This window comes from Rhinopithecus roxellana, chromosome 16 (assembly GCF_007565055.1).
Source record: "Rhinopithecus roxellana isolate Shanxi Qingling chromosome 16, ASM756505v1, whole genome shotgun sequence".
In the NCBI taxonomy this organism is placed as follows: Eukaryota; Metazoa; Chordata; class Mammalia; order Primates; family Cercopithecidae; genus Rhinopithecus; species Rhinopithecus roxellana.
The window spans coordinates 68,389,750-68,409,349 of NC_044564.1; the positions used below are offsets into that span (position 1 = coordinate 68,389,750).

At 40.3% G+C, this 19,600-nt stretch overlaps 1 protein-coding gene across 1 annotated transcript in view; it reads right to left on the minus strand.

Moving 5' to 3' along the window:
* The window catches only part of BNC2 (basonuclin 2), a 449,350-nt gene that overhangs the window by 125,642 nt on the left and 304,108 nt on the right, over positions 1 to 19,600 (minus strand). Inside the window, exon 6 of the mRNA XM_010355023.2 lies at positions 5,437 to 5,672. Within this exon, the coding sequence (XP_010353325.1) occupies positions 5,437 to 5,672 (236 nt within the window). The remainder of the gene's footprint in view (positions 1 to 5,436; positions 5,673 to 19,600) is intronic.

The window sequence follows — 19,600 nt, forward strand, 5'->3', positions numbered from 1 at the left end:
TCAACTATACCAAATGTTAATTCATTGACAACATCTATAAGAGGATGGTGTAAGAGGAGGAAAAGAGGTAACTTATATGAACTTGCTCCGCAAAGAGCTGTTTAAATACAAGTGTTTGCTTAATATTGATGTTTTCTACCACATGGATACCACAAAACACTTACTCTACACAGACCAGTAGCTAGAGGGCATGGGAGCCTTTACTTTTCTTCTTATTGCCCTCAACAGCCCAGCTGCTGCTATAGCAGTCAGTTCTTAGGAAGCCTGGAGAAAAAACTAAGGGCCTTTTGACAAACTGAAGTTACTGGCTATTCCTTGAGTTGCATGGTGAAACATCAAGCTATACTAAGCTAAAAGGTTCCCTTAGCCATTCATTTAACAAATACTTATTGAGTGCTCTGCATCTGTGGCATTCCCTAGTGAGGAGGCCAGAAAAATAAACATTTCAACAGTTGACTTAATTGACTGATTTTAAATTGTGATAGGAGTTTGAAGGAAACAGAGTCCTAAGATAGAGCTACACTAGAAAAGACCTACATTGGCTAAGACGGTCCTCTGTAAGAAAGTGAGACTTTGGCTGATGCCTAAAAGAGAAGAAATTACCCATGCAGAGACATGAGTAGGGTATTCCAGGCAGAAGAAACCTTACACGCAAATAGCTCATGTGGGAGAAGAGCTGAGTGTGTTCAGGAACTAAGTACTTCAAATGAGCTTGAAGGGAAGAGTTCATGAAGTGGGAAGGGTTGGAGACAGCTACTTCCCTACTCTCATAGGCTCGTACTCTAGACCTCCTCAGAGCCTGTGTTATACTAATGTGTATCATGAAGCTTAAGAGAAGGATCTAGTATGTAGTTACTCCCAAATCTAAAGCTGGACCTCTCAAAGACGATGGCCCCACTTGTCTTTGAGAGATGCTCTTCTAATGTCCTAATTGTGCTGGTAAGACACAGGAGTGTTGAGAGGGGCATCACTACTGCTTTTCTTATAAGGCTGCTGACACCACAGCTAAATATTCAGAGTGTCTCAACTGCTTCTCTGAATTCCGGCAGGACCCACCTGCAAATGAGGAGATTTCCACAGACAGGCTGGTGGACGAGCCCAGGCAAGTCAGTTATACGTTCAAACTGAAAGAGACTGTGAAAACTTGATTTTTAAATGACTAAATTCAACAACGATAATCACCTATATTCTTATTTCCTAGGTCAAGGACAGAGGGGAAAATGGGGAAAGGACAAAAGAGGGGGCAACTGCTTCTATTCATGGTCAATAAATGTATCATGAGATACAGACCTGAACTAAGAATTCTTCTTCTTCTTCTTTTTTTTTTTTTTTTTTTTGAGATGGAGTCTCGCCGCAATGCCCAGGCTGGAGTGCAAAGGTACAATCTTGGCTCACTGCAACCTCTGCTTCCCAGGTTCAAGCAATTCTCCTGCCTCAGCTTCCCAAGTAGCTGGGTTAACAGGGACGTGCCACCATACCCGGCTAATTTTTGTGTTTTAGTAGAGACAGGGTTTCACCATATTAGCCAGGCTGGTCTCAAACTCCTGACCTCAAATGATCCGCCTGCCTCGGCCTCCGAAAGTGCTGGGATTTCAGGCATGACCCCACCACCCCTGGCCAGAATTATTCTTTAGTAGTAGAAAAAAAATCATATTCTCCCTTGTATTTAGATTTTAGCATCTAATTGCATATTCCCATTTTTGTTGTTTTCTGGAAAATGCTTAAGAGCTAACTTACCTTTTCTGTACTTTTAGTAAGTACACAGGAGAATATTGAGTTCTTTATATATTATCTGACTTCTTAAGTAGTTGTAGTCCAAGTTATGTAATGCATTTTATACTCAACTGACTACCTTGTGAATTATACAGATACTCACATAGCTGAAAATTAATTTTATAAAAAAAGTACAGGATCATTGGTCAATGTGCCAGCCTTTTAAATGTATCTGTAGCACCACTATCATCTCCTTTTTTCTAATAATAACCTCTTCATAAACCACAGTTTTGAAAGTTCCGCTCCCCCCTTCCGCCTACATCCAAAAATTCAAAATCAGATCAGACAACTGTCATTCTTCCACATTCAAAGGTATCTCAGAAGGCAGGAGTAGCTGTGTACACATAAAGGATGCAGGCTTGGTCCCACAGAGAGTTAAATTAATATCCTGGCTTGACTAGTTCAACTTACCGTACATCTTCATTTGCCCAGGAACACAATCTATAGCCAACTGCTAACCAAGTCAATATGTGGTAAGACTAACAGCCACCCTAACCTGCCTTGATAATTATTCTCCTTTAACTGACATAATATTCAATATACTGTTGTTGAGAGCAATAATGCTAAAATTGATGCCTGGAGGGCTACAAGACAATTGAGTTTTAGCCAGATAAAATGACTTGTACACTAATAGTGCATTATGGGGTTCTACAGCCTTCGGACACACATTTTACAGCCTACTTTTACAAAAATGCCATATACAATTATATTCAAAGTAACTTGTGCACACCTTATCATTACCACATACAATCTTTAAAATATTGGCCAATTATCAAAATTACTTTAGAAGAAAAGGGTTTATTTTTACAGTCTCTCTCTTTTTTTCTTAACAAAACAAGCATTTTCTCACTACATAAGTGATAACAGTTTTGGTGTTCTGGAACCATTTGCTTTTTTTCCAAACCGAGAACTGTTTTAACAAAGAACAAGTAGATTATAAATGCTGAATAACAAAAACCATCATTTAAATAAAATCTATATTATATCAATTCTACCAATAAAACAAGACAGAAACTAAACCTAGAACTCCTCCAATGTAAAAATCATCTATAGTTTTCTCAAAATGTCAATTTTAGACTCTGATTGGAGAAACATTATATTAAATTTGAAACTGTCAAAATCTATATTAAAATAATACAAATTAATTATAATTGAAGTATTACAATAAATGAAAATGTTCTCTATATGCAATATTGCACCCTAAAATAAGGGATTTATAAATTTTAGTTCCTGGTTTTACTGAATTTTCCTCTCAAACTTAATTTCTCTTACAATTTTGTATCTTTAAATCAAGCTTGTCCAATCCACCGCCCACGGGCTGCATGTGGCTCAGGAAGGCTCTAAATGTGGCCAACACAAATTTGTAAACCTTCTTAAAACATTATGAGACTTTTTTTTTTTTTTTTTTTTAGCTCATCAGCTGTTGTTAGTGTTAGTATATTTTATGTGTGGCCCAAAACAATTCTTCTTCCAATGTGGCCCAGGAAGCCAAAAGATTTGACACCCCTGCTAAATACTGGGCCCTCATATAAAAAGAAATACAGAGTACATTTACATTATTTATACTTGCATTAGAGATATGTTCACAAGTTGGGGAAAAACTAACATCCAAATAATTATTTCAAGTAAAATAAAAAACAGGCACTGGCCAAGGCAGGACAATAGGACCATAACACAAAAACATTATCAGGCTTTATATTTACTGCTATCAAAGTGCTACCTGAACTTTGTTAAAATGGCAAATCAGCATAGCCCTACACATACCTATTTGGACAGAAAGATACAATGTATATGCTTGTGTCTCTGCATAGGTATACAGGTGTAAATATCTTAGGCAACAAATGCATATGAAACTGAAATATAATATGAATGACAGAAGTATAAGGAACATAGGGGAGGTAATAAAGAAGGTACCAGATTGGGGCAAAACACTTATTGGTTTGGAATAAAGAAAGGACTGTTAGCCAAGCAAACAGTTCCATACAAACAACTGTAAGAGGTTTTTCTCTTTGTGCAGGGTAAAATCCATTCAAAACAGATATTAATAATCATGTTGTGGAAATGATTGTAGAAAGATGTAGCACTGTATACATCTTGGGGCCAGTATACGCAGGGATTGTGAAACCAGTTCCTTATTTTTCCTGGCCCCTTCCTCCTAGACCTTGTTCCCCCTCATGTTCCCTGACCGTCCAAAACTTACCTTCCTACTTTAACCCACTGAAATGTCCCCATCTTGAGTCAAATGAGATGCTTGTAAACATGCTCTATAAACTGAAAATATAATATACAATTGCTAGTATTATCACCATCATCTCATCTTTTGAAGGCCAAATTTTCTGTGTCTTCCCAGTTGAGAGGCACACTAAATTAAGATGCCATCCTATTCTGAGAGCAGACAGGTTATTCCACCTCCCTTACCTTTCCCTACTTCTACTCTCTATCCTTCCACTGCTCTCCTATCACAGCTAACAGCTGGAGGTACCACACAGGAAAATGACAAGAATCTGTGTGTACTGACGTCAGGTTAAAGAGAGAGGTAGACTGAGATTCCCCACCCCTCACATGCCAAGCTGGCAGCCAGTGCCCTTCATGTAACACACAGTAGCTCAGGGAATAAACAGTGGAGATATCTCTAGCACTACACAAAGCTGGCACAGCCAAAACCAGTTGTTTTTGAAGGGGTCATGTCTCCTGGTATTATCCTCATGGGAAATTTGAAAAACTGCTTCAGATTCTACCTTCTCCAATTGAGATCTCCTTCGGCGGGAGGGGTATTTCTTCATCATCCAGTGTAGCCTCTTTGGATCCTGGGGTCTCCCAAAATGCTGCTCTCAACACTGACCCCTCAAGGGTTGTAGGAAGACAGATAGCCATAAACACATTTCAGAGGCAAAGTATACAATGCAAATGACACATGACACATTGCAAAAATGAGATGAAGAAAGGGAGGGGTGGGAGATGGGGGTGCATGAAGGCTGTGGGCCTCCCAGAAAACTCTTAAAGCCCTTAACCAGGTCAGAAGTGCCATTGATACAAAGGGACACTCAAGGCTGGAAGAACGGGTTCTGCAAAGACCAAATCTAAAACCATGTCTGTATGTTTCAGAATGCAGAAATCTGAAGGCTATGATGTGAGGATTTACTGGTTATATAAGTTTATATGGATTATAGTTATACCTTTGATTTGGCTGTAAAAACAATAAATAGTAAAATGTGTGCCTTTAGTTACAAAGACTACCAAGAAAAACACCATACCTGCAAACTGAGTATGAGAAACAGCCCTAATAAACCCAAGTGCAGGGTAATCTCAGATTTTCACACACCCATCACCCGCCTCAAAGGGCCCTCCTTTTTAATAGGGCTATAATAAGACTTGTTGGAGAAGCAGAAGACCCATGTTGTAGAGAAAGAGTTGAATTCAAAAAGGTGCAAACAAAGGTAACGCGAGTCAAGAGGCCATGTTTTCCTTCTAATACACCCTGAGGTCCGATGGTGGCCTGCTTTGTCTCTCTCCTTCTTTCCCCTTCCCGGACAAGCCTGCTGAAATGACCACTTTAACCAGAGGAGGGTGTGCAGCCCTTCCTGTGAGGTTTGCCAAGGGTTCTCACCCTTCCCCACCCAGAGCCGGCCCTGGACACCGGTGGTGTTCAAGTCCTCCCCCTACCTGAAGGATGTATCCTCGGACATAGTCCCGCAGAGTCCAGCCAAGGCCGTGCAGTATGTGCAGCACCTCCTCTTGCTTCAGGACGCTGAAGAGACGGTCCAGCAGGATCTTTAGCCGCACAGGCACCGCTTGTGTTCCATACAGCATCAGGCTGCTGATGTCAAACACGACGTTGGACTGCACAATCTCCACTTGGGTGGGGTGGTACAGGTGCTGCGTGCTGAGTTTATCCAAGGCTGTGGTGGTCCCGCCAAAGTTCCAGAGATCGGGGTGTTGGGAATAAAGAGATAAAAAGAGAATAGGAGTTAGAAATATCGCTGGAAGTTACCAGGGCTCCATTTCTACACATGAATGTTCGCCATATGTGTTTAAGCAAGATCCTGCAAAGAAAATAGTTCTCTGACATCTCCTTTCTGTTTTACCCCTTTTCTTTCTTCTTTTTTAAATTGGATGTGTTTATAAATTGCAGGCAACAACAAATACAAAATACATTCAACTTTAAGATAAGGAGCCACTGAGGATGTTTTTAAATGACCGTGGCTGGTGCTAAAAACCTCATTGATTTGTTAAGTGAACTGTGGTTCAACTCAAGTTACGATAGTGTCCCCCACCCCCTACCAAAAACAAAACAAAACAATTCCTAACTCATGCCATACGGGGAGGCTCAATTAATACCACTTTTCTGAATAACATTCACCCGTTATAATACCTAAATGGTTTGAGGAGGAAGAGAGTGTTCTTTAGACGATAGGGGTAAAAGACCTAATTTGGAGGAAATAAGGAAAGCTGACATCTGTGTGGAGGGTTAGTAATTTAAGTCAAGTCATATTAGCTATAGTGGGTTATCCAAAAACCTAGTTCTCCCAATTTCTCTCGTTAGTCACCTGTTAGATAGCTTTTGTGTTCACTGGCATGTTTTCTGAAACTTATTCAGGATAAAAAGGAAAGAAAATTAAAGTCATAATTTTAAAAAGAAAGAAATAAGTCACTTTGTTAATAGCTCTAAGGGTACAGATGAAAATGGAAACAAATGACAAGACAATATGTGGGAATTTCTGGTGTATCTTAGCTGTGTTATCTCAGTAGAAAAAGCTGAGGATGACCATTCTCAGAGTCAACACTTTCAATACAATGGAAATTTCAACAATTGGGTGCTTTTTCTCCTCAAATTTAAGAAAACACTATCTCTTCTGTAGAACTAAATGCCAAAATAAGGTCATAAATTCTAGTCCCCATCCATATCTGAGTTACTGCAACACCCTGTTGCTGATAATATCATTACATTTTGCCTCAGTTTCTCAAACAATAACACTGTCTTATCTGTAGGGCTTACAGAGCTGCTGCAAAGATTAGTGAGATAATGAGTGAGAGGCACTCTAAACTCCTTAAGAGAACACAAAAGGCTCTCAGAACTGTCAGAATTATATGCATATGCCCATTGAGGAATTAAACAAGATGAACACATGAGCCTGAAGGATGGTCATCTAACCTCATGAGTCAGGCAAATGGGTATCAGCCAACATCTAGGCTCAAGTCATAAGTACACCTAAGTTATGTACCTAAGGTTTCTGCAAATTCTAAACTACTGTGTGGCCTTTCTCAGCTGCTTTTCCTAACACCTTATCCCTAACGGTATGGGCTACACTGCATGTGCATTCTCAGCAACTCCTATTTTACTACACCAATATTACTGCATAATAATGGAGGAATTTAAAAGTGCGTGCACACAGATTTTTTAGTATTTCACATGTATTTTTTCAGGGCTCCTCCTCCACTCTCATTTCCTCCTGACTTGTGGTCACTAGAGAGTTCATGTACTCTTGATAAATTGCTTTCTTACATCCACAGTGTAAAGGCCCTTATCATTTACCCGCTGGCTTCATTCAACACATTTACTCCCAGGAATACTTTGTCAGAGAGTTCGGGTTTTCTCATACTTCATTTCTTGCAGCTGATTTGTCTGATCTTCCCTATTCTAGTGGTTAAGTCGACTTTGAATAAATAGCCTTAAAAATTAATTTAACATTTGGGAAAGATAAGGGATTCACAAGCCTAGGGACTGAAGTTTTCTCTCACTCCACAGGGCATTTAGACTGCAAAAAGGCAGGAATGGGGTATTACTATCCCTGTTCTTCTTCAAGTACAGCTTAACTACTCAGCCTCCTGATGAGTGGCTGCTCTGCTTACAGAATCCAGTGACCAGATCAGGGGAGATCTGCACCTCCTCCATTTCCCTTCATCAGCTCTCCTCAACCATATCAGACAGTTCTTTACAAAACGGACTTCTATGACAACAGCAAATATGAAACTGACAGGAGTCAGCAGAAAGGAAATAAAACGACACAAAATCCTGATCTTTGTGTGTGTACTTGGCACCTTGCATCTCTGCATTAAGTACATGCAGGTGTGTGTGCAAATGCGTTCAAACTGTATGTGAAAAAAACCATAATCTCTCTCCCTCCCACTCATTAAAAAAGGTTGGTTATTTTATTTTTTATTTATTTTTTAAGACGGAGTCTTGCTCTGTCGCCCAGGCTGGAGTACAGTGGCACAATCTCAGCTCACTGCAAGCTCCGCCTCCTGGTTTCATGCCATTCTCCTGCCTCAGCCTCCCGACTAGCTGGGACTACAGGGGCCCGCCATCACGCCTGGCTAATTTTTTTTTTTTCTTTTGTATTTTTAGTAGAGACGGGGTTTCCCCGTGTTAGCCAGAATGGTCTTGATCTCCTGACCTTGTGATTTGCCTGCCTCAGCAACCCAGAGTGCTGGGATTACAGGCATGAACCACCTCACCTGGCCAAAGTTGGTTGTTTTAAAGATGCAGAGGACTAAACTGTTAAGGGTACAGAAGAAAAGAAAGAATCGTCAGAGAATTAAAAGAACACAGATAGAACAAAAATATTTCCCTAGATATGCTTTCGAGAACACCTGAGATTGAGGATATTATAAGGACACTAGTTGATTCTTCTTCATAAGTATACCGTATGTCAGTAAGGAAGAATACAGCTGGGCAAGGTGGCTCACACCTGTAATTCCAGCACTTTGGGAGGCGAGACAGCAGATTGCCTAAGCCAAGAGTTCAAGACCAGCCTGGGTAAAACCTCCACCTCTACAAAAAGCGGAAAAATTAGCTGGGCATGGTGGCATACACCTGTGGTACCAGATACTCGGGAGGTTGGGGTAGGAAGATCCCCTGAGCCCAGGGGCGATCCAGGTTGCAGTGAACCATGATTATATCACTGCACTCCAGCCTGGGCAACAGAAGTGAGACGTGTCTCAAAAAAAAAGAGAAAAAAGTAGAAAAACTGTTATAAACCACATAAATATACAGCAAAGGTCAACAACTTATTCTGTAATGGCCAGATGGTAAATATTTTAGGTTTATGGGTTATGCGTTGTCTTTCACACCTATTCACCTCTGCTGTTATAGCAAGAAAACAGCCATACATAGATAAGACTTAAACTATTAGGTGTGTCAGTGTTCTAATAAAACTTTATTTAGGCCAGGTGCAGTGGCTCACACCTGTAATCTCAGCACTTTGGGAGGCCAAGGCAGGAGAATTACCTGAGCCCTAGAGTTTGAGATCAGCTTAGGCAACACAGTGAAACCCTGTCTCTACAAAAAAATAAAAAATTAGCCAGGCATACTGGTAGTCTCAGCTACTTGGGAGGCTGAGGTGGGAGGACTGCTTGGGCCCTGAGGGTCAAGGCTGCAGTGGAGCAATGATTGTGCCACTGTACTTCAGCCTGGGTAGAAGAGTACGACCCTGTCTCCAAAAACAAACCAACAAACAAACAAACTTTATTTACACAAACAGACACCTCACCAGCTTTGTTTGGGCCCTGATGATGATGAAAAGGTGGATTAGATATTTAATGGAAGTCAAAAGTAGATCACAAAAAAGCTCTAAGAGTGTGGTTTAGGAAGCAGTTACCTAGGAGATGAGCCACAGATGAAGACTTAAAAAATACTAAACTAGGCCGGGCACGGTGGCTCACACCCATAATCCCAGCACTTTGGGAGGCCAAGGTGGGTGGATCACGAGGTCAAGAGATCGAGACCATCCTGGCCAATATGGTGAAACCCCGTTTCTACTAAAAATACAAAAATTAGCTGGGCGTGGTGGCACGCACCGTAGTCCCAGCTACTTGGGAGGCTGAGGCAGGAGAATCGCTTGAAGCCGGGAGGCGGAGGTTGCAATGAGCCAAGATCACGCCACTGCACTCCAGCCTGGCGACAGAGCAAGACTCCGTCTCAGAAAAAATTAAACTGCCTAGCTTGCAAACTTCAGCATAAACATATCATCAAAGATTATGATCTGCCAAATTTCTTGAATATATCAAAATTTTCTGCTTTACAATTACTAGATCATATTGAGTCACCAAGTTGTGACAACTTTTGGGGAAGTGCCCCTGGAACTATGATACGTGATGATATTTTAATTGTCATAAAATCTGTAAGGTGAGAACTGGACTGCTGCCTAATTTCATGATCTTCATATATCTAACTGTGGAGGAGACAGGTCTGGATCTTGCAGGGTTAGGAATATGAGTTAGGCCAATGGCACTGTAGAAAATGTAGGTCAAGAACTTGTTCATCAGGATGGAGTGGGAAAAGACGGCACCTACTTTAATTAATTTTATGGGCCTAACCAATTGCTAATTTGTCCTATACCAATGGTATTGTCAAGATTCATTTTCAGGCCAGGCACCGTGGCTCACGCCTGTAATCCAGCACTTTGGGAAGTTGAGGTAGGTGGATCACCCAAGGTCAGGAGTTTGAGACCAGCCTGGCCAACATGGGGAAACCCCATCTCTACTAAAAATACAAAAATTAGCCCGGCGTGGTGGCACATGCCTGTTGTCCCAGCTACTTGGAAGGCTGAGGCAAGACAATCACATGAACCCAGGAGGCAGAGGTTGCAGTGAGCCGAGATCACATCACTGGACTCCAGCCTGGGCAACAGAGTGAGACTCCATCACAGAAAAAAAAAAAAAAGATTCAAATGAAATCTAACCAGAAGTTGCACATACAAAATATATAAAAGTGAAGCTGTTCTAGGTGAAGCTGGAGTAATCACAGATTACAGAATGTCCAATCATGTATTACTCCTTTTTTCTCAACTTGCTTAAGTATCTCAGTGGGCCGAACCTTGGAAGTACAGTTTGAAAAGCCCTTTTCTTTATAGTGAGTTGATATCAATTTTTTTGCCTGATTTGTGTCCACTCCCCTTCATTCTGGTAATAGAAGCTACATTTCCTTTTGGGAACTTGTCCCTTACACTCAACACCAGTCTTTATTTTATTTTATTTTATTTTATTTTGAGACAGGTTCTAACTCTATGACCCAGGCTGAAGTGCAGTGGCATGATCACAGCTCCCCACAGCCTCCACCTCCGGGGACTCCGTCTCCCAAGTAGCTAGGACTAGAGGTACATGGCACCATACCCAGATAATTTTTCTGTATTTTTTTTTGTAGAGATGGGCTTCCCCCATGTTGTTCAGCCTGGTCTCGAACTTCTGGGCTCAAGTGATCCACCTGCCTCAGCCTCCCAAAGTGTTGGGATTACAGGCATAAGCTACCATACCTGGCCAATACCAGTATTTCACAGACTGAATATTCCTTAGCCAGGCCTAGAAAACCAGTCTGCTCCAGCACCCTGACCATAACAACTGGTTCAAGAATAGGTAAGTGACCTAAGTCTTGACAGTGAGGTTGAATCCAGGAATTTACTTAGAACTACTGGGAATTTCTTCTCTTTCCTCTAACTTTGTAGCTAATGAATATGCTTGAGAATGCAAATCATATGGAGACGAGCTAGGCTGCAAGAGGATCTGACAAATATCTAGTACTGATAACATTGTTTGATTCAGAAGATTTGGCAGTGCTTTGAGGTTGGTACTGTCCCTGGAATTTTCTGTTACATGAGCGAACAAAATCTGTCTCTCCTTGTCCCTCCACTACCTCTCCCTTTCCCCTCTACCTTTTTCTCACTGTCTACTTGAAGTCACATTCTGTAAGTTGGAACTAAAAGAGTTCTATTACAACTACCCTTTGAGGTACTTTTCTAGCTGATTAAAAAGTAATTTCAAGGTCAGGTGTGGTGGCTCACGCCTGTAATCCCAGGACTTTGGGAGGCCGAGTTGGGTGGATCACAAGTTCAGGAGTTGGAGACCAACCTGGCCAATGTGGCGAAACCTCGTCTCTACTAAAAATACAAAAATTGGCCAGGCATGGTAGCGTGCACCTGTAGTCCCAGCTACTTGGGCGGCTGAGGCAAGAGAATCGCTTGAACTTGGGAGGCAGAGGTTGCAGTGAGATGAGATTGTGCCATTGCACTCCAGCCTGGGTGACAGAGTGAGACTCTGTCTCAAAAAAAAAAAAAAGTAATTTCAAAGTAGTAGTCAGTGTTCAACTAAAAGTATGTTAGTTCCAGGCTGAATGCAATTCACACTTTCTGCAATGAATGGAATAAAGAGTATTCTAAACAATTTAACAGCCGGGCACGGTGGCTCACACCTGTAATCCCAGCACTCTGGGAGGCCGAGGCAGGCAGATCACGAGGTCAGGAGATCGAGACCATTCTGGCTAACATGGTGAAACCCTGTCTCTACTAAAAATACAAAAAATTAGTCGAGCATTGTGGCAGCTGCCTGTAGTCCCAGCTACTTGAGAGGCTCAGGCAGGAGAATGGCATGAACCCGGGAGGTGGAGCTTGCTGTGAGCCGAGATTGTGCCTCTGCACTCCAGCCTGGGTGACAGAGCAAGACTCCGTCTCAAAAAAAACACATACACACACACAATTTCACATCTTATACGAATTTACCAAGAGTGAAGAATGCCTTCAACAGCATTAATAAGGAAAAATAATGGTGAGGAAGAGTGTAAAGAAAATAACCCTTTAAGTGACAACTATGTATCAGGCATCATTCTAGAGCAACTTTGTCCAAACCGTGGCCCACGGGCCACATGTGGCCGAGGACGGCTTTGAACACGGCCCAACACAAATTCATAAACTTTCTTAAATGAGATTTTTTTGCCATTTATTTTTAGCTTATCAGCTATCGTCAGTGTGTTAGTGTATTCTATGTGTGGCCCAAGTCTATTCTTCTTCTTCCACTATGGCCCAGGGAAGCCAAAAGATTGGACATCCCTGTTCTAGAGGCTCACTATTAGCTCTTTTCATCCTTCAATTAAAAAGCATACAAACACAGTATTATTATTACCGCTTATTCTGAGATCATGGCCTCAATCAGGTTAGGTAACTGGCCTAAGGTCACTCAGCAAATTCACTCAAGAAATTTCTGTTTTCACTACATGTTTGAATAAATAGTCAATATGAAACCTGGAAGTCCTCATCATGTTGGAAGTCCCTAACTACCAGCAATCTGGGCTACTTGCCCATCACTCTGCTGAAGCAAGCATTTCAAAGGTCACCAACACCTGCCTTTCTGTGAAATCCAACAGCTTTTTTCCTTCATTATTCTCCACAATCTCTCCATAGCAGCTGACCTTATTGATCACTGCTCCTCCTAAAATGCTCTCCTCCTTCATTCATGCATACATTCATTTATTCACCAGCACCTATTAACTTATCTCTGAAGTACGTGCTGTATGCAGATACAAAAGTAATTTATGTTGTGGCCTCCACCTTCAAAAGCAGACAGACGTAGGCAATATAAATGCTATAAAAAAGATTTGACCAAGTACTGTGGGACACAGAAGAGAGGGCAATGCTGCCGGGAACGCAGTCTCCTAACTTGGAAGTCAGCAGGCAAGAAAGAAGGAGGACAGTACTGTAGTTAGACGGAACTAAGGCAGTGATTCTCACTCATTGTGTGCATCAGAATCAAGTGGAGGGCCTGTTAAAACAGACTGCTGGGCCACCTCCCCCAGAGTTCCTGATTCACTGGGTCTGGGCATCAAGAATCTGCATTTCTAACAAGTCTCCAGAAGACGTTGATGCTACTGGCCAGGATGATACTTTGAGAATCACTGAATTAATGGGTATGTGTTAGGGACCTGACTATCTAAAGAATGTAACACTTGCAGCAAAATAGTTGGAAATTAGTCCAAAAAGATCATATTAGCAGACTGTAAGTAAGGAGCTTTATTTGTAAAGGCAAAGACCTGTGGAAAGCTTGTAATTTTATTTCTTGTTAATAGGATTAGGAAAGTATTAAACATTTTATAAGAGGAAAATGGGTAGGTGTGGTGGTTCATGCCTGAAATCTCAGTGCTTTGGGAGGCTGAGATGGGAGGATCACTTGAAGATAGGAATTGGAGATCCACCTGGACAACACAGTGAAACCATGTCCCAAAAAAAAAAAAAATTAATGAGTCAGGCAAGGACAAGTATGGCAGTGCAAGCCTATAGTCCCAGCTACTTGAGGCAACAGAGACAGGAGGATCACTTGAGCCCAGGAATTCCAGGCTGCAGTGAGCTATGATCCTGCGCTATACTCCAGCCTGGGAGACAGAATGAGACTCCATCTCTGAACAGCAAAAGATTAAAAGATAAAAATTATTTTTAGTTTTAGATGTAAAATTCTGGTAAGAGTGCAGTAGTTTAATTTAAGCAATAGTTGTCACATGGGAGACATGACATCTGTCCAGCAGGAACAGTGGCTGGTGAAGGTACTGGATGAACCTTGGCCACAAAGCCATAACCCATTAACGTAGAAAAGTTCAGAAGTAAGAGGGTTGTTTTAACTTTGAAAATTGTGGCCGGGCATGGTGGCTCATCCCTGTAATCCCAGCACTTTGGGAGGCCCAGCACTTTGGGAGGTCTGACACTTTGGGATCACCAAGAAGTAAGGAGTTCGTGACTAGTCTGGCCAATATAGTGAAACCACATCTCTACTAAAAACATAAAAATTAGCCAGGCATGGTGGTGGGCACCTGTAATCCCAGCTACTCAGGAGTCTGAGATAGGAGACTCTCTTGAACCCAGGAGGTGGAGGTGGCAGTGAGCTGAGACTGCGCCATTGCACAACAGCCTGGGCAACAAGAGCGAAACTTCGCCTCAAAAAAAAAAAAAAAAAAAAAAAAAAAAAATCACAGCCTTTGACAATTGCCCTAGATGATTATGACACATATGCCCCCACTCACATACCACAAAGAAAAATTAAAGACAGAAACAGGGGCAGGGACAGCTTAGAGCCAAGTGAAGAGAGCAGGGCATTTTTGCATTACTCCACTGGGACATGACTTAATTCAGTGGATTTCTCATTACAGTATGCCTAAGCTCGGGATATAAAATGGCCTTCCATGAGGTATGCAAACACAGGGACCCAATTTCCAGATCTTGCAGTTCACGGAACTGTACGTGAGGACTATCCATTCTTGTTTCTCTTCTCAAAATTGTACCCTTCCTTCTTTACAAAATAAAGGTATATACCCTGGCTTATATTCTACACGGTACACTTGCCCAGGGTGTAAAACTCTTCTGAGTGCTAAAATAATTCACAATTTGATTATTAAAAGAATTAATAGGCCAGCTGTGGTGGCCCACACCTGTAATTCCAGCACTTTGGGAAGCTGAAGCAGGTGGATTGTTTGAGCCTAGGAGTTCGAGACCAGCCTGGGCAACATGGTGAAACTCCAACTCTACAAAAAAAATACAAAAATTAGCTTAGCATGGTGGCACATGCCTGTCGTCCCAGCTGCTCGGAAGGCTGAGATGGGAGGATCACTTGAGCCCATGGAGGTCAAAGCTGCAGTGAGCCGTGATTGAGCCACTACACTCCAGCCTGAGCAACACAGTAAGACCCTGTCTCAAAAAACAAACAAACAAAAAAACAACTAATAAAGCCTCATATTTCCCTGACTATACACAGATGAGTAAAGTGTAGCTAGATCTGATACAGGATTTAGGACTATGCTGGAATGTTCAGAATTCAGACATCATATAAAATGGGCAATGATAATGAACTCTCTTCTTACATTCTTGTCTATTTTAATAATGTGTTGCTCTTTAGAAAGCATCCTATGGGAGCAAAGCATGAGTGTCCAACGGTGAAAATAGTCTCCCTCCTCGAACCCCACATATCCAAAGCTAAGATATTCTTTTCAACTATCCTCAACTCTCATTCATCCCTAGGAGGTGTCATCACATGGGAAGAAAAGCCCCTAAGCAAATTAAGGGATGCCTACTCTTTTAAATTTAGTTTGAGTATCTTCCTGTCCCTACAAAATTTGTAGAATACACTGAATAAAAGGTATACATAGAAATTTTACCTAATTTCTTTCAGAAACAATGTTTATCATTTAGTAAGGTAGTTATAACCTACATAATCAAATAATATCAACATATTTATCATTAATCATCATTTTCATCTTAAAAGATTTTGAATACCTTCTACATACCGCTAATAAAAATAACAGAATTATAATCCAAATGTCAAAGCACTTAATTTTTAGCAAGTATGTAAATTCCTCTTTCATTAAGCATATAAAAACAGTCTGATCATGATACCTAGCAAAATTGATAAATATTTTTATATACTACTCTTACCTAATTTTTTTACTAAAGTCCACACTAAATTGTGTGATATACATGGAACCATATTTATCAAAGTGATATGACTTCTAACATACTTCTCATTTCATAAATAAGTTATATATTATAGTACATAATTACTAATTAAGTAATGAGAAATATCATGTCTATTATAAGCTGAATAAATAAATTTTACTAGCACCACATTTTATTCTGGACTGTTTCAGTAATGTATCATAAAAGATGCATTCCATAACTCATTGATATGGTTTTTTTAAAATAAGTTTTCTCAAAGTGCATTTATTTGAACTGAAATGTGAACTCAGCTTTTTCTAATAAAAATTAAGTCAGATTTATCAGCCTCATTGATCAAATATGACCATTTGACCATGATCACTGGATGTGCCAATTAGGCTACCTGGTGGAAATTTTCTTCAATTAAGATAGCTGAGTCTGCAACAGTAAGATAAAAGCATTTTGTTAAAAAAAATTGCAGAAGTTATTTGAATTAAAAACTAATACAGTATTTTTATTTTCTGAATCTTTTCTGTGTATACATGGATAAACAACATGCCTCTAAACTGAAGACTAACAATTAATTGTATAGGGCCTGGTGGCTCATGCTTGTAATCCCAGTACTTTGGGAGGCCTAGGAGGACAGATCACTTGAGGCCAGCAGTTTGAGACCAGCCTGGCCAACAGAGCGAAACCCTGTATCTAGCCAAAAAAAAATTATAAATCATTATTTGATATAATTTAATGCCCTTTTCCATAAATTGAAAAAGAAATGACTGTAGCAATATCCGAGTAATACATAGGATGGTTTCAATTTCTTCGCTTTTAGCAAACGAATCAAGTGCTGTGTAATTTTTGGCATATAACTTGAAATGACTTCTAAGAAATGAATGACAATGTGATAACAAACCTCCTAGTCCCATGTATTCACGTGAACCAATGTCTCAGCAGTTACATCTGTAGAAATGAAAACTGGGAATAGAACTGGTAGTGTGCCTTTTCTCCTTTTTGTAATAAGTACTATTCATCCATGGATACATGAACTAATCTGAGAAGAAAAAAATTTATAGTCCCATCTATTTCACTGACAGATACATTTCTAACAAAAATCCACTTTATGTTTAACAAATTTTTAAAATTTGTAATATTTATATTGCTTGGATTTTATCACTGTGATAACAATTTTTAAAATAAAATTTCTATTTCTAGATATTTTATTAATTTTCATTGTAGGCATGCATGTTAAGTTGAGTCATGAAAGACTTTCCAGTGAACATTTATGGTAATGTTATTTGGGGGAAAAGGATTGGAAACAACAGGTTAAGGTTAAAAAATAATGACAGAAAGCAACAATTTCATGTTTCCAGTGTTTTTAAAAGGTGCTTGTTGTCTTTTTAAAAGGTGCTTAGAGTCTCTAGGGCCAGAGCCTAATCCCAGTTCTGTCACTTACCTGCTGTAAGATATTGGCAAGTAACGTAGCATATGAGAATGTTAGGGTAGTCTTTAGTTTTCAAAATTATTTTAAGTATAAGCAAGCCAGTGACTTGAAGAATACAATCTCAATTTAAGGAGAAAGGAGAAGAAAGCATAGAATCAAGACCAAGCTAAGAAGCTAAGAAGCAGGAGGAAACACAGATGCTTGTAGTGAAGATGAGGCACAGTTACAAAATGATTGGGATTTTCCAGTTTGGAAGATCTGGAGGCAAAATCAACCGAGATTCAGAGGAAACATCAGGTTTCCAGACAAACTGCCTCTCCAGTTGCCCTCCTGTGATAATTTGCCCCTAGGAATCCAACTATTCCTACACTATGCAGATGATCCCTAACCTTTAAATTTAGCTCTCCCCAAGCTCAACTCCAAACACACACTTGACTCCTTTTGCTGTGAAAGGTAGAACCAGGAAACTAGGCCAAAATACTTGAAATCAGACTTTTTTGTGTGTCATTTTCTCATAGGTGCTCATTGAGAAAATGTTCTAAATTCAAGAGAAAGGAAAACAAAAAGACAATTATCCATAATCCCACCACCCAAAGCAATGATTGTCTATATGTTGATGTATCTATATCTACTTTTTTCAATACACAACTTTATACAGTTGAGGTCATACTGTAGATAAAAGTTTCTATCTTGGTGGTGGTGTTGTCTCCCTTAACATTATCTAGCAAGAACATTCAAAATTATCTCTGACTAGTTTCCCTTGTTTTCCCTAGGTCATTGTCATCCTTAATCACTTTAAACTCTTCCATTGCGGTTTTTCCTGGATCAATTTCTTCTTTCTAGTCTAATTTATACCATTTTAGAGCAGGCTTTTAGTCCTTCATAACTTCATTATTACAAGGGCTCCTAACTGATTCAGTCTCTCTCTATTCTCACTGGCCTACTATATGCTAAATAAAACCAAGTCAGTCATCTCAAAATACTGCTTCAAGTAAGTCTTTTCTCTGTTCAAAATTTCCAATGATGCCCCCAGCCTCTTCACACACATAAATGCTCCACTTCTCTCTCACCCACACACAAAATCCTTAACCTGGGTCAGAAGACCTTCGACAGATTGATTTACTTTCCAGCCTACTAACTCTGACATGGGCCCTCTGATCTGCCCAAAGTGAGGTTCACAGGGCTTTCACATATTACTAGCACTTTACTATTTGGTCACTAAATGTGTATTTCCTGTCCCATACTAAGTTTTAGAGATTTAGTGAAGAACAAAACAGGTATGATTTGGGCCCACTTGAAGTTAACGGACTAGTGAAAAAACAGACTTTTAAAAATTACAGGGCACGGTAGCTCATGCCTGTAATCCGGCACTTTGGAAGGCTGAGGAGGGTGGGTCACTTGAGCTCGAGTTTGAGATCAGCCTGAGCAACACGGCGAGACACCGTCTACAAAAAATACAAAAATTAGCCAGGCATTGTGGTGCACACCTATACTCTCAGATCCTTGGGAAGCTGAGATGGGAGGATCACTTGAGCCTGGGAGGTGGAGGCTGCAGTGAGCCAAGATCGTACCACTACACTCCAGCCTACGCAAAAGAATGAGCCCCATCTCAAAAAGAAAAAAAAAAAAAGGAAAAACAAACAAAAAATACATTAAAACACAAAATTACAAACTGGGTATGTGACATGAGAACATAATTTCAGTGGGGTGGGAGTTGGGTATTCCAGGCAAAGCCAATTCGGCTAGGACATGAACAAGAGAAGAACCCAAGATGATGCCAGAGAGATAAGCGAGGTTCCATCCGTAAAGCTGTATTTTCTCAGAATGTTTACTTTCAACGCTGTTCAAGTGTCTTTCTTCTTTCTTATTAATTCCTCTGACTACCTTTTCTCTCCAGTTTCGATTTATATTCTATTTTCTTTTTCTATGAAGCCTAGAGAGGCTTCCTTATACAAGAGGAAATGGACTCTACCATTTCCTGTGATCACTTATGTTCCTACTTATCTCAAGACCTTGATTTTGAGTAGCAACCATACCTGAAACAAAATCACTCAAGAGTGTTGAGTAATCATATTGTTGGATGGATGAACACAGTTAAGTGTATATAATAGAATAAAAAGCCATTATTCTATTTTCACTGGAAGGGTAAATGTATGATTCCACCATGCCACCAGATTCTTCATTTCATCCATGTCCCTTTCTCAATCCT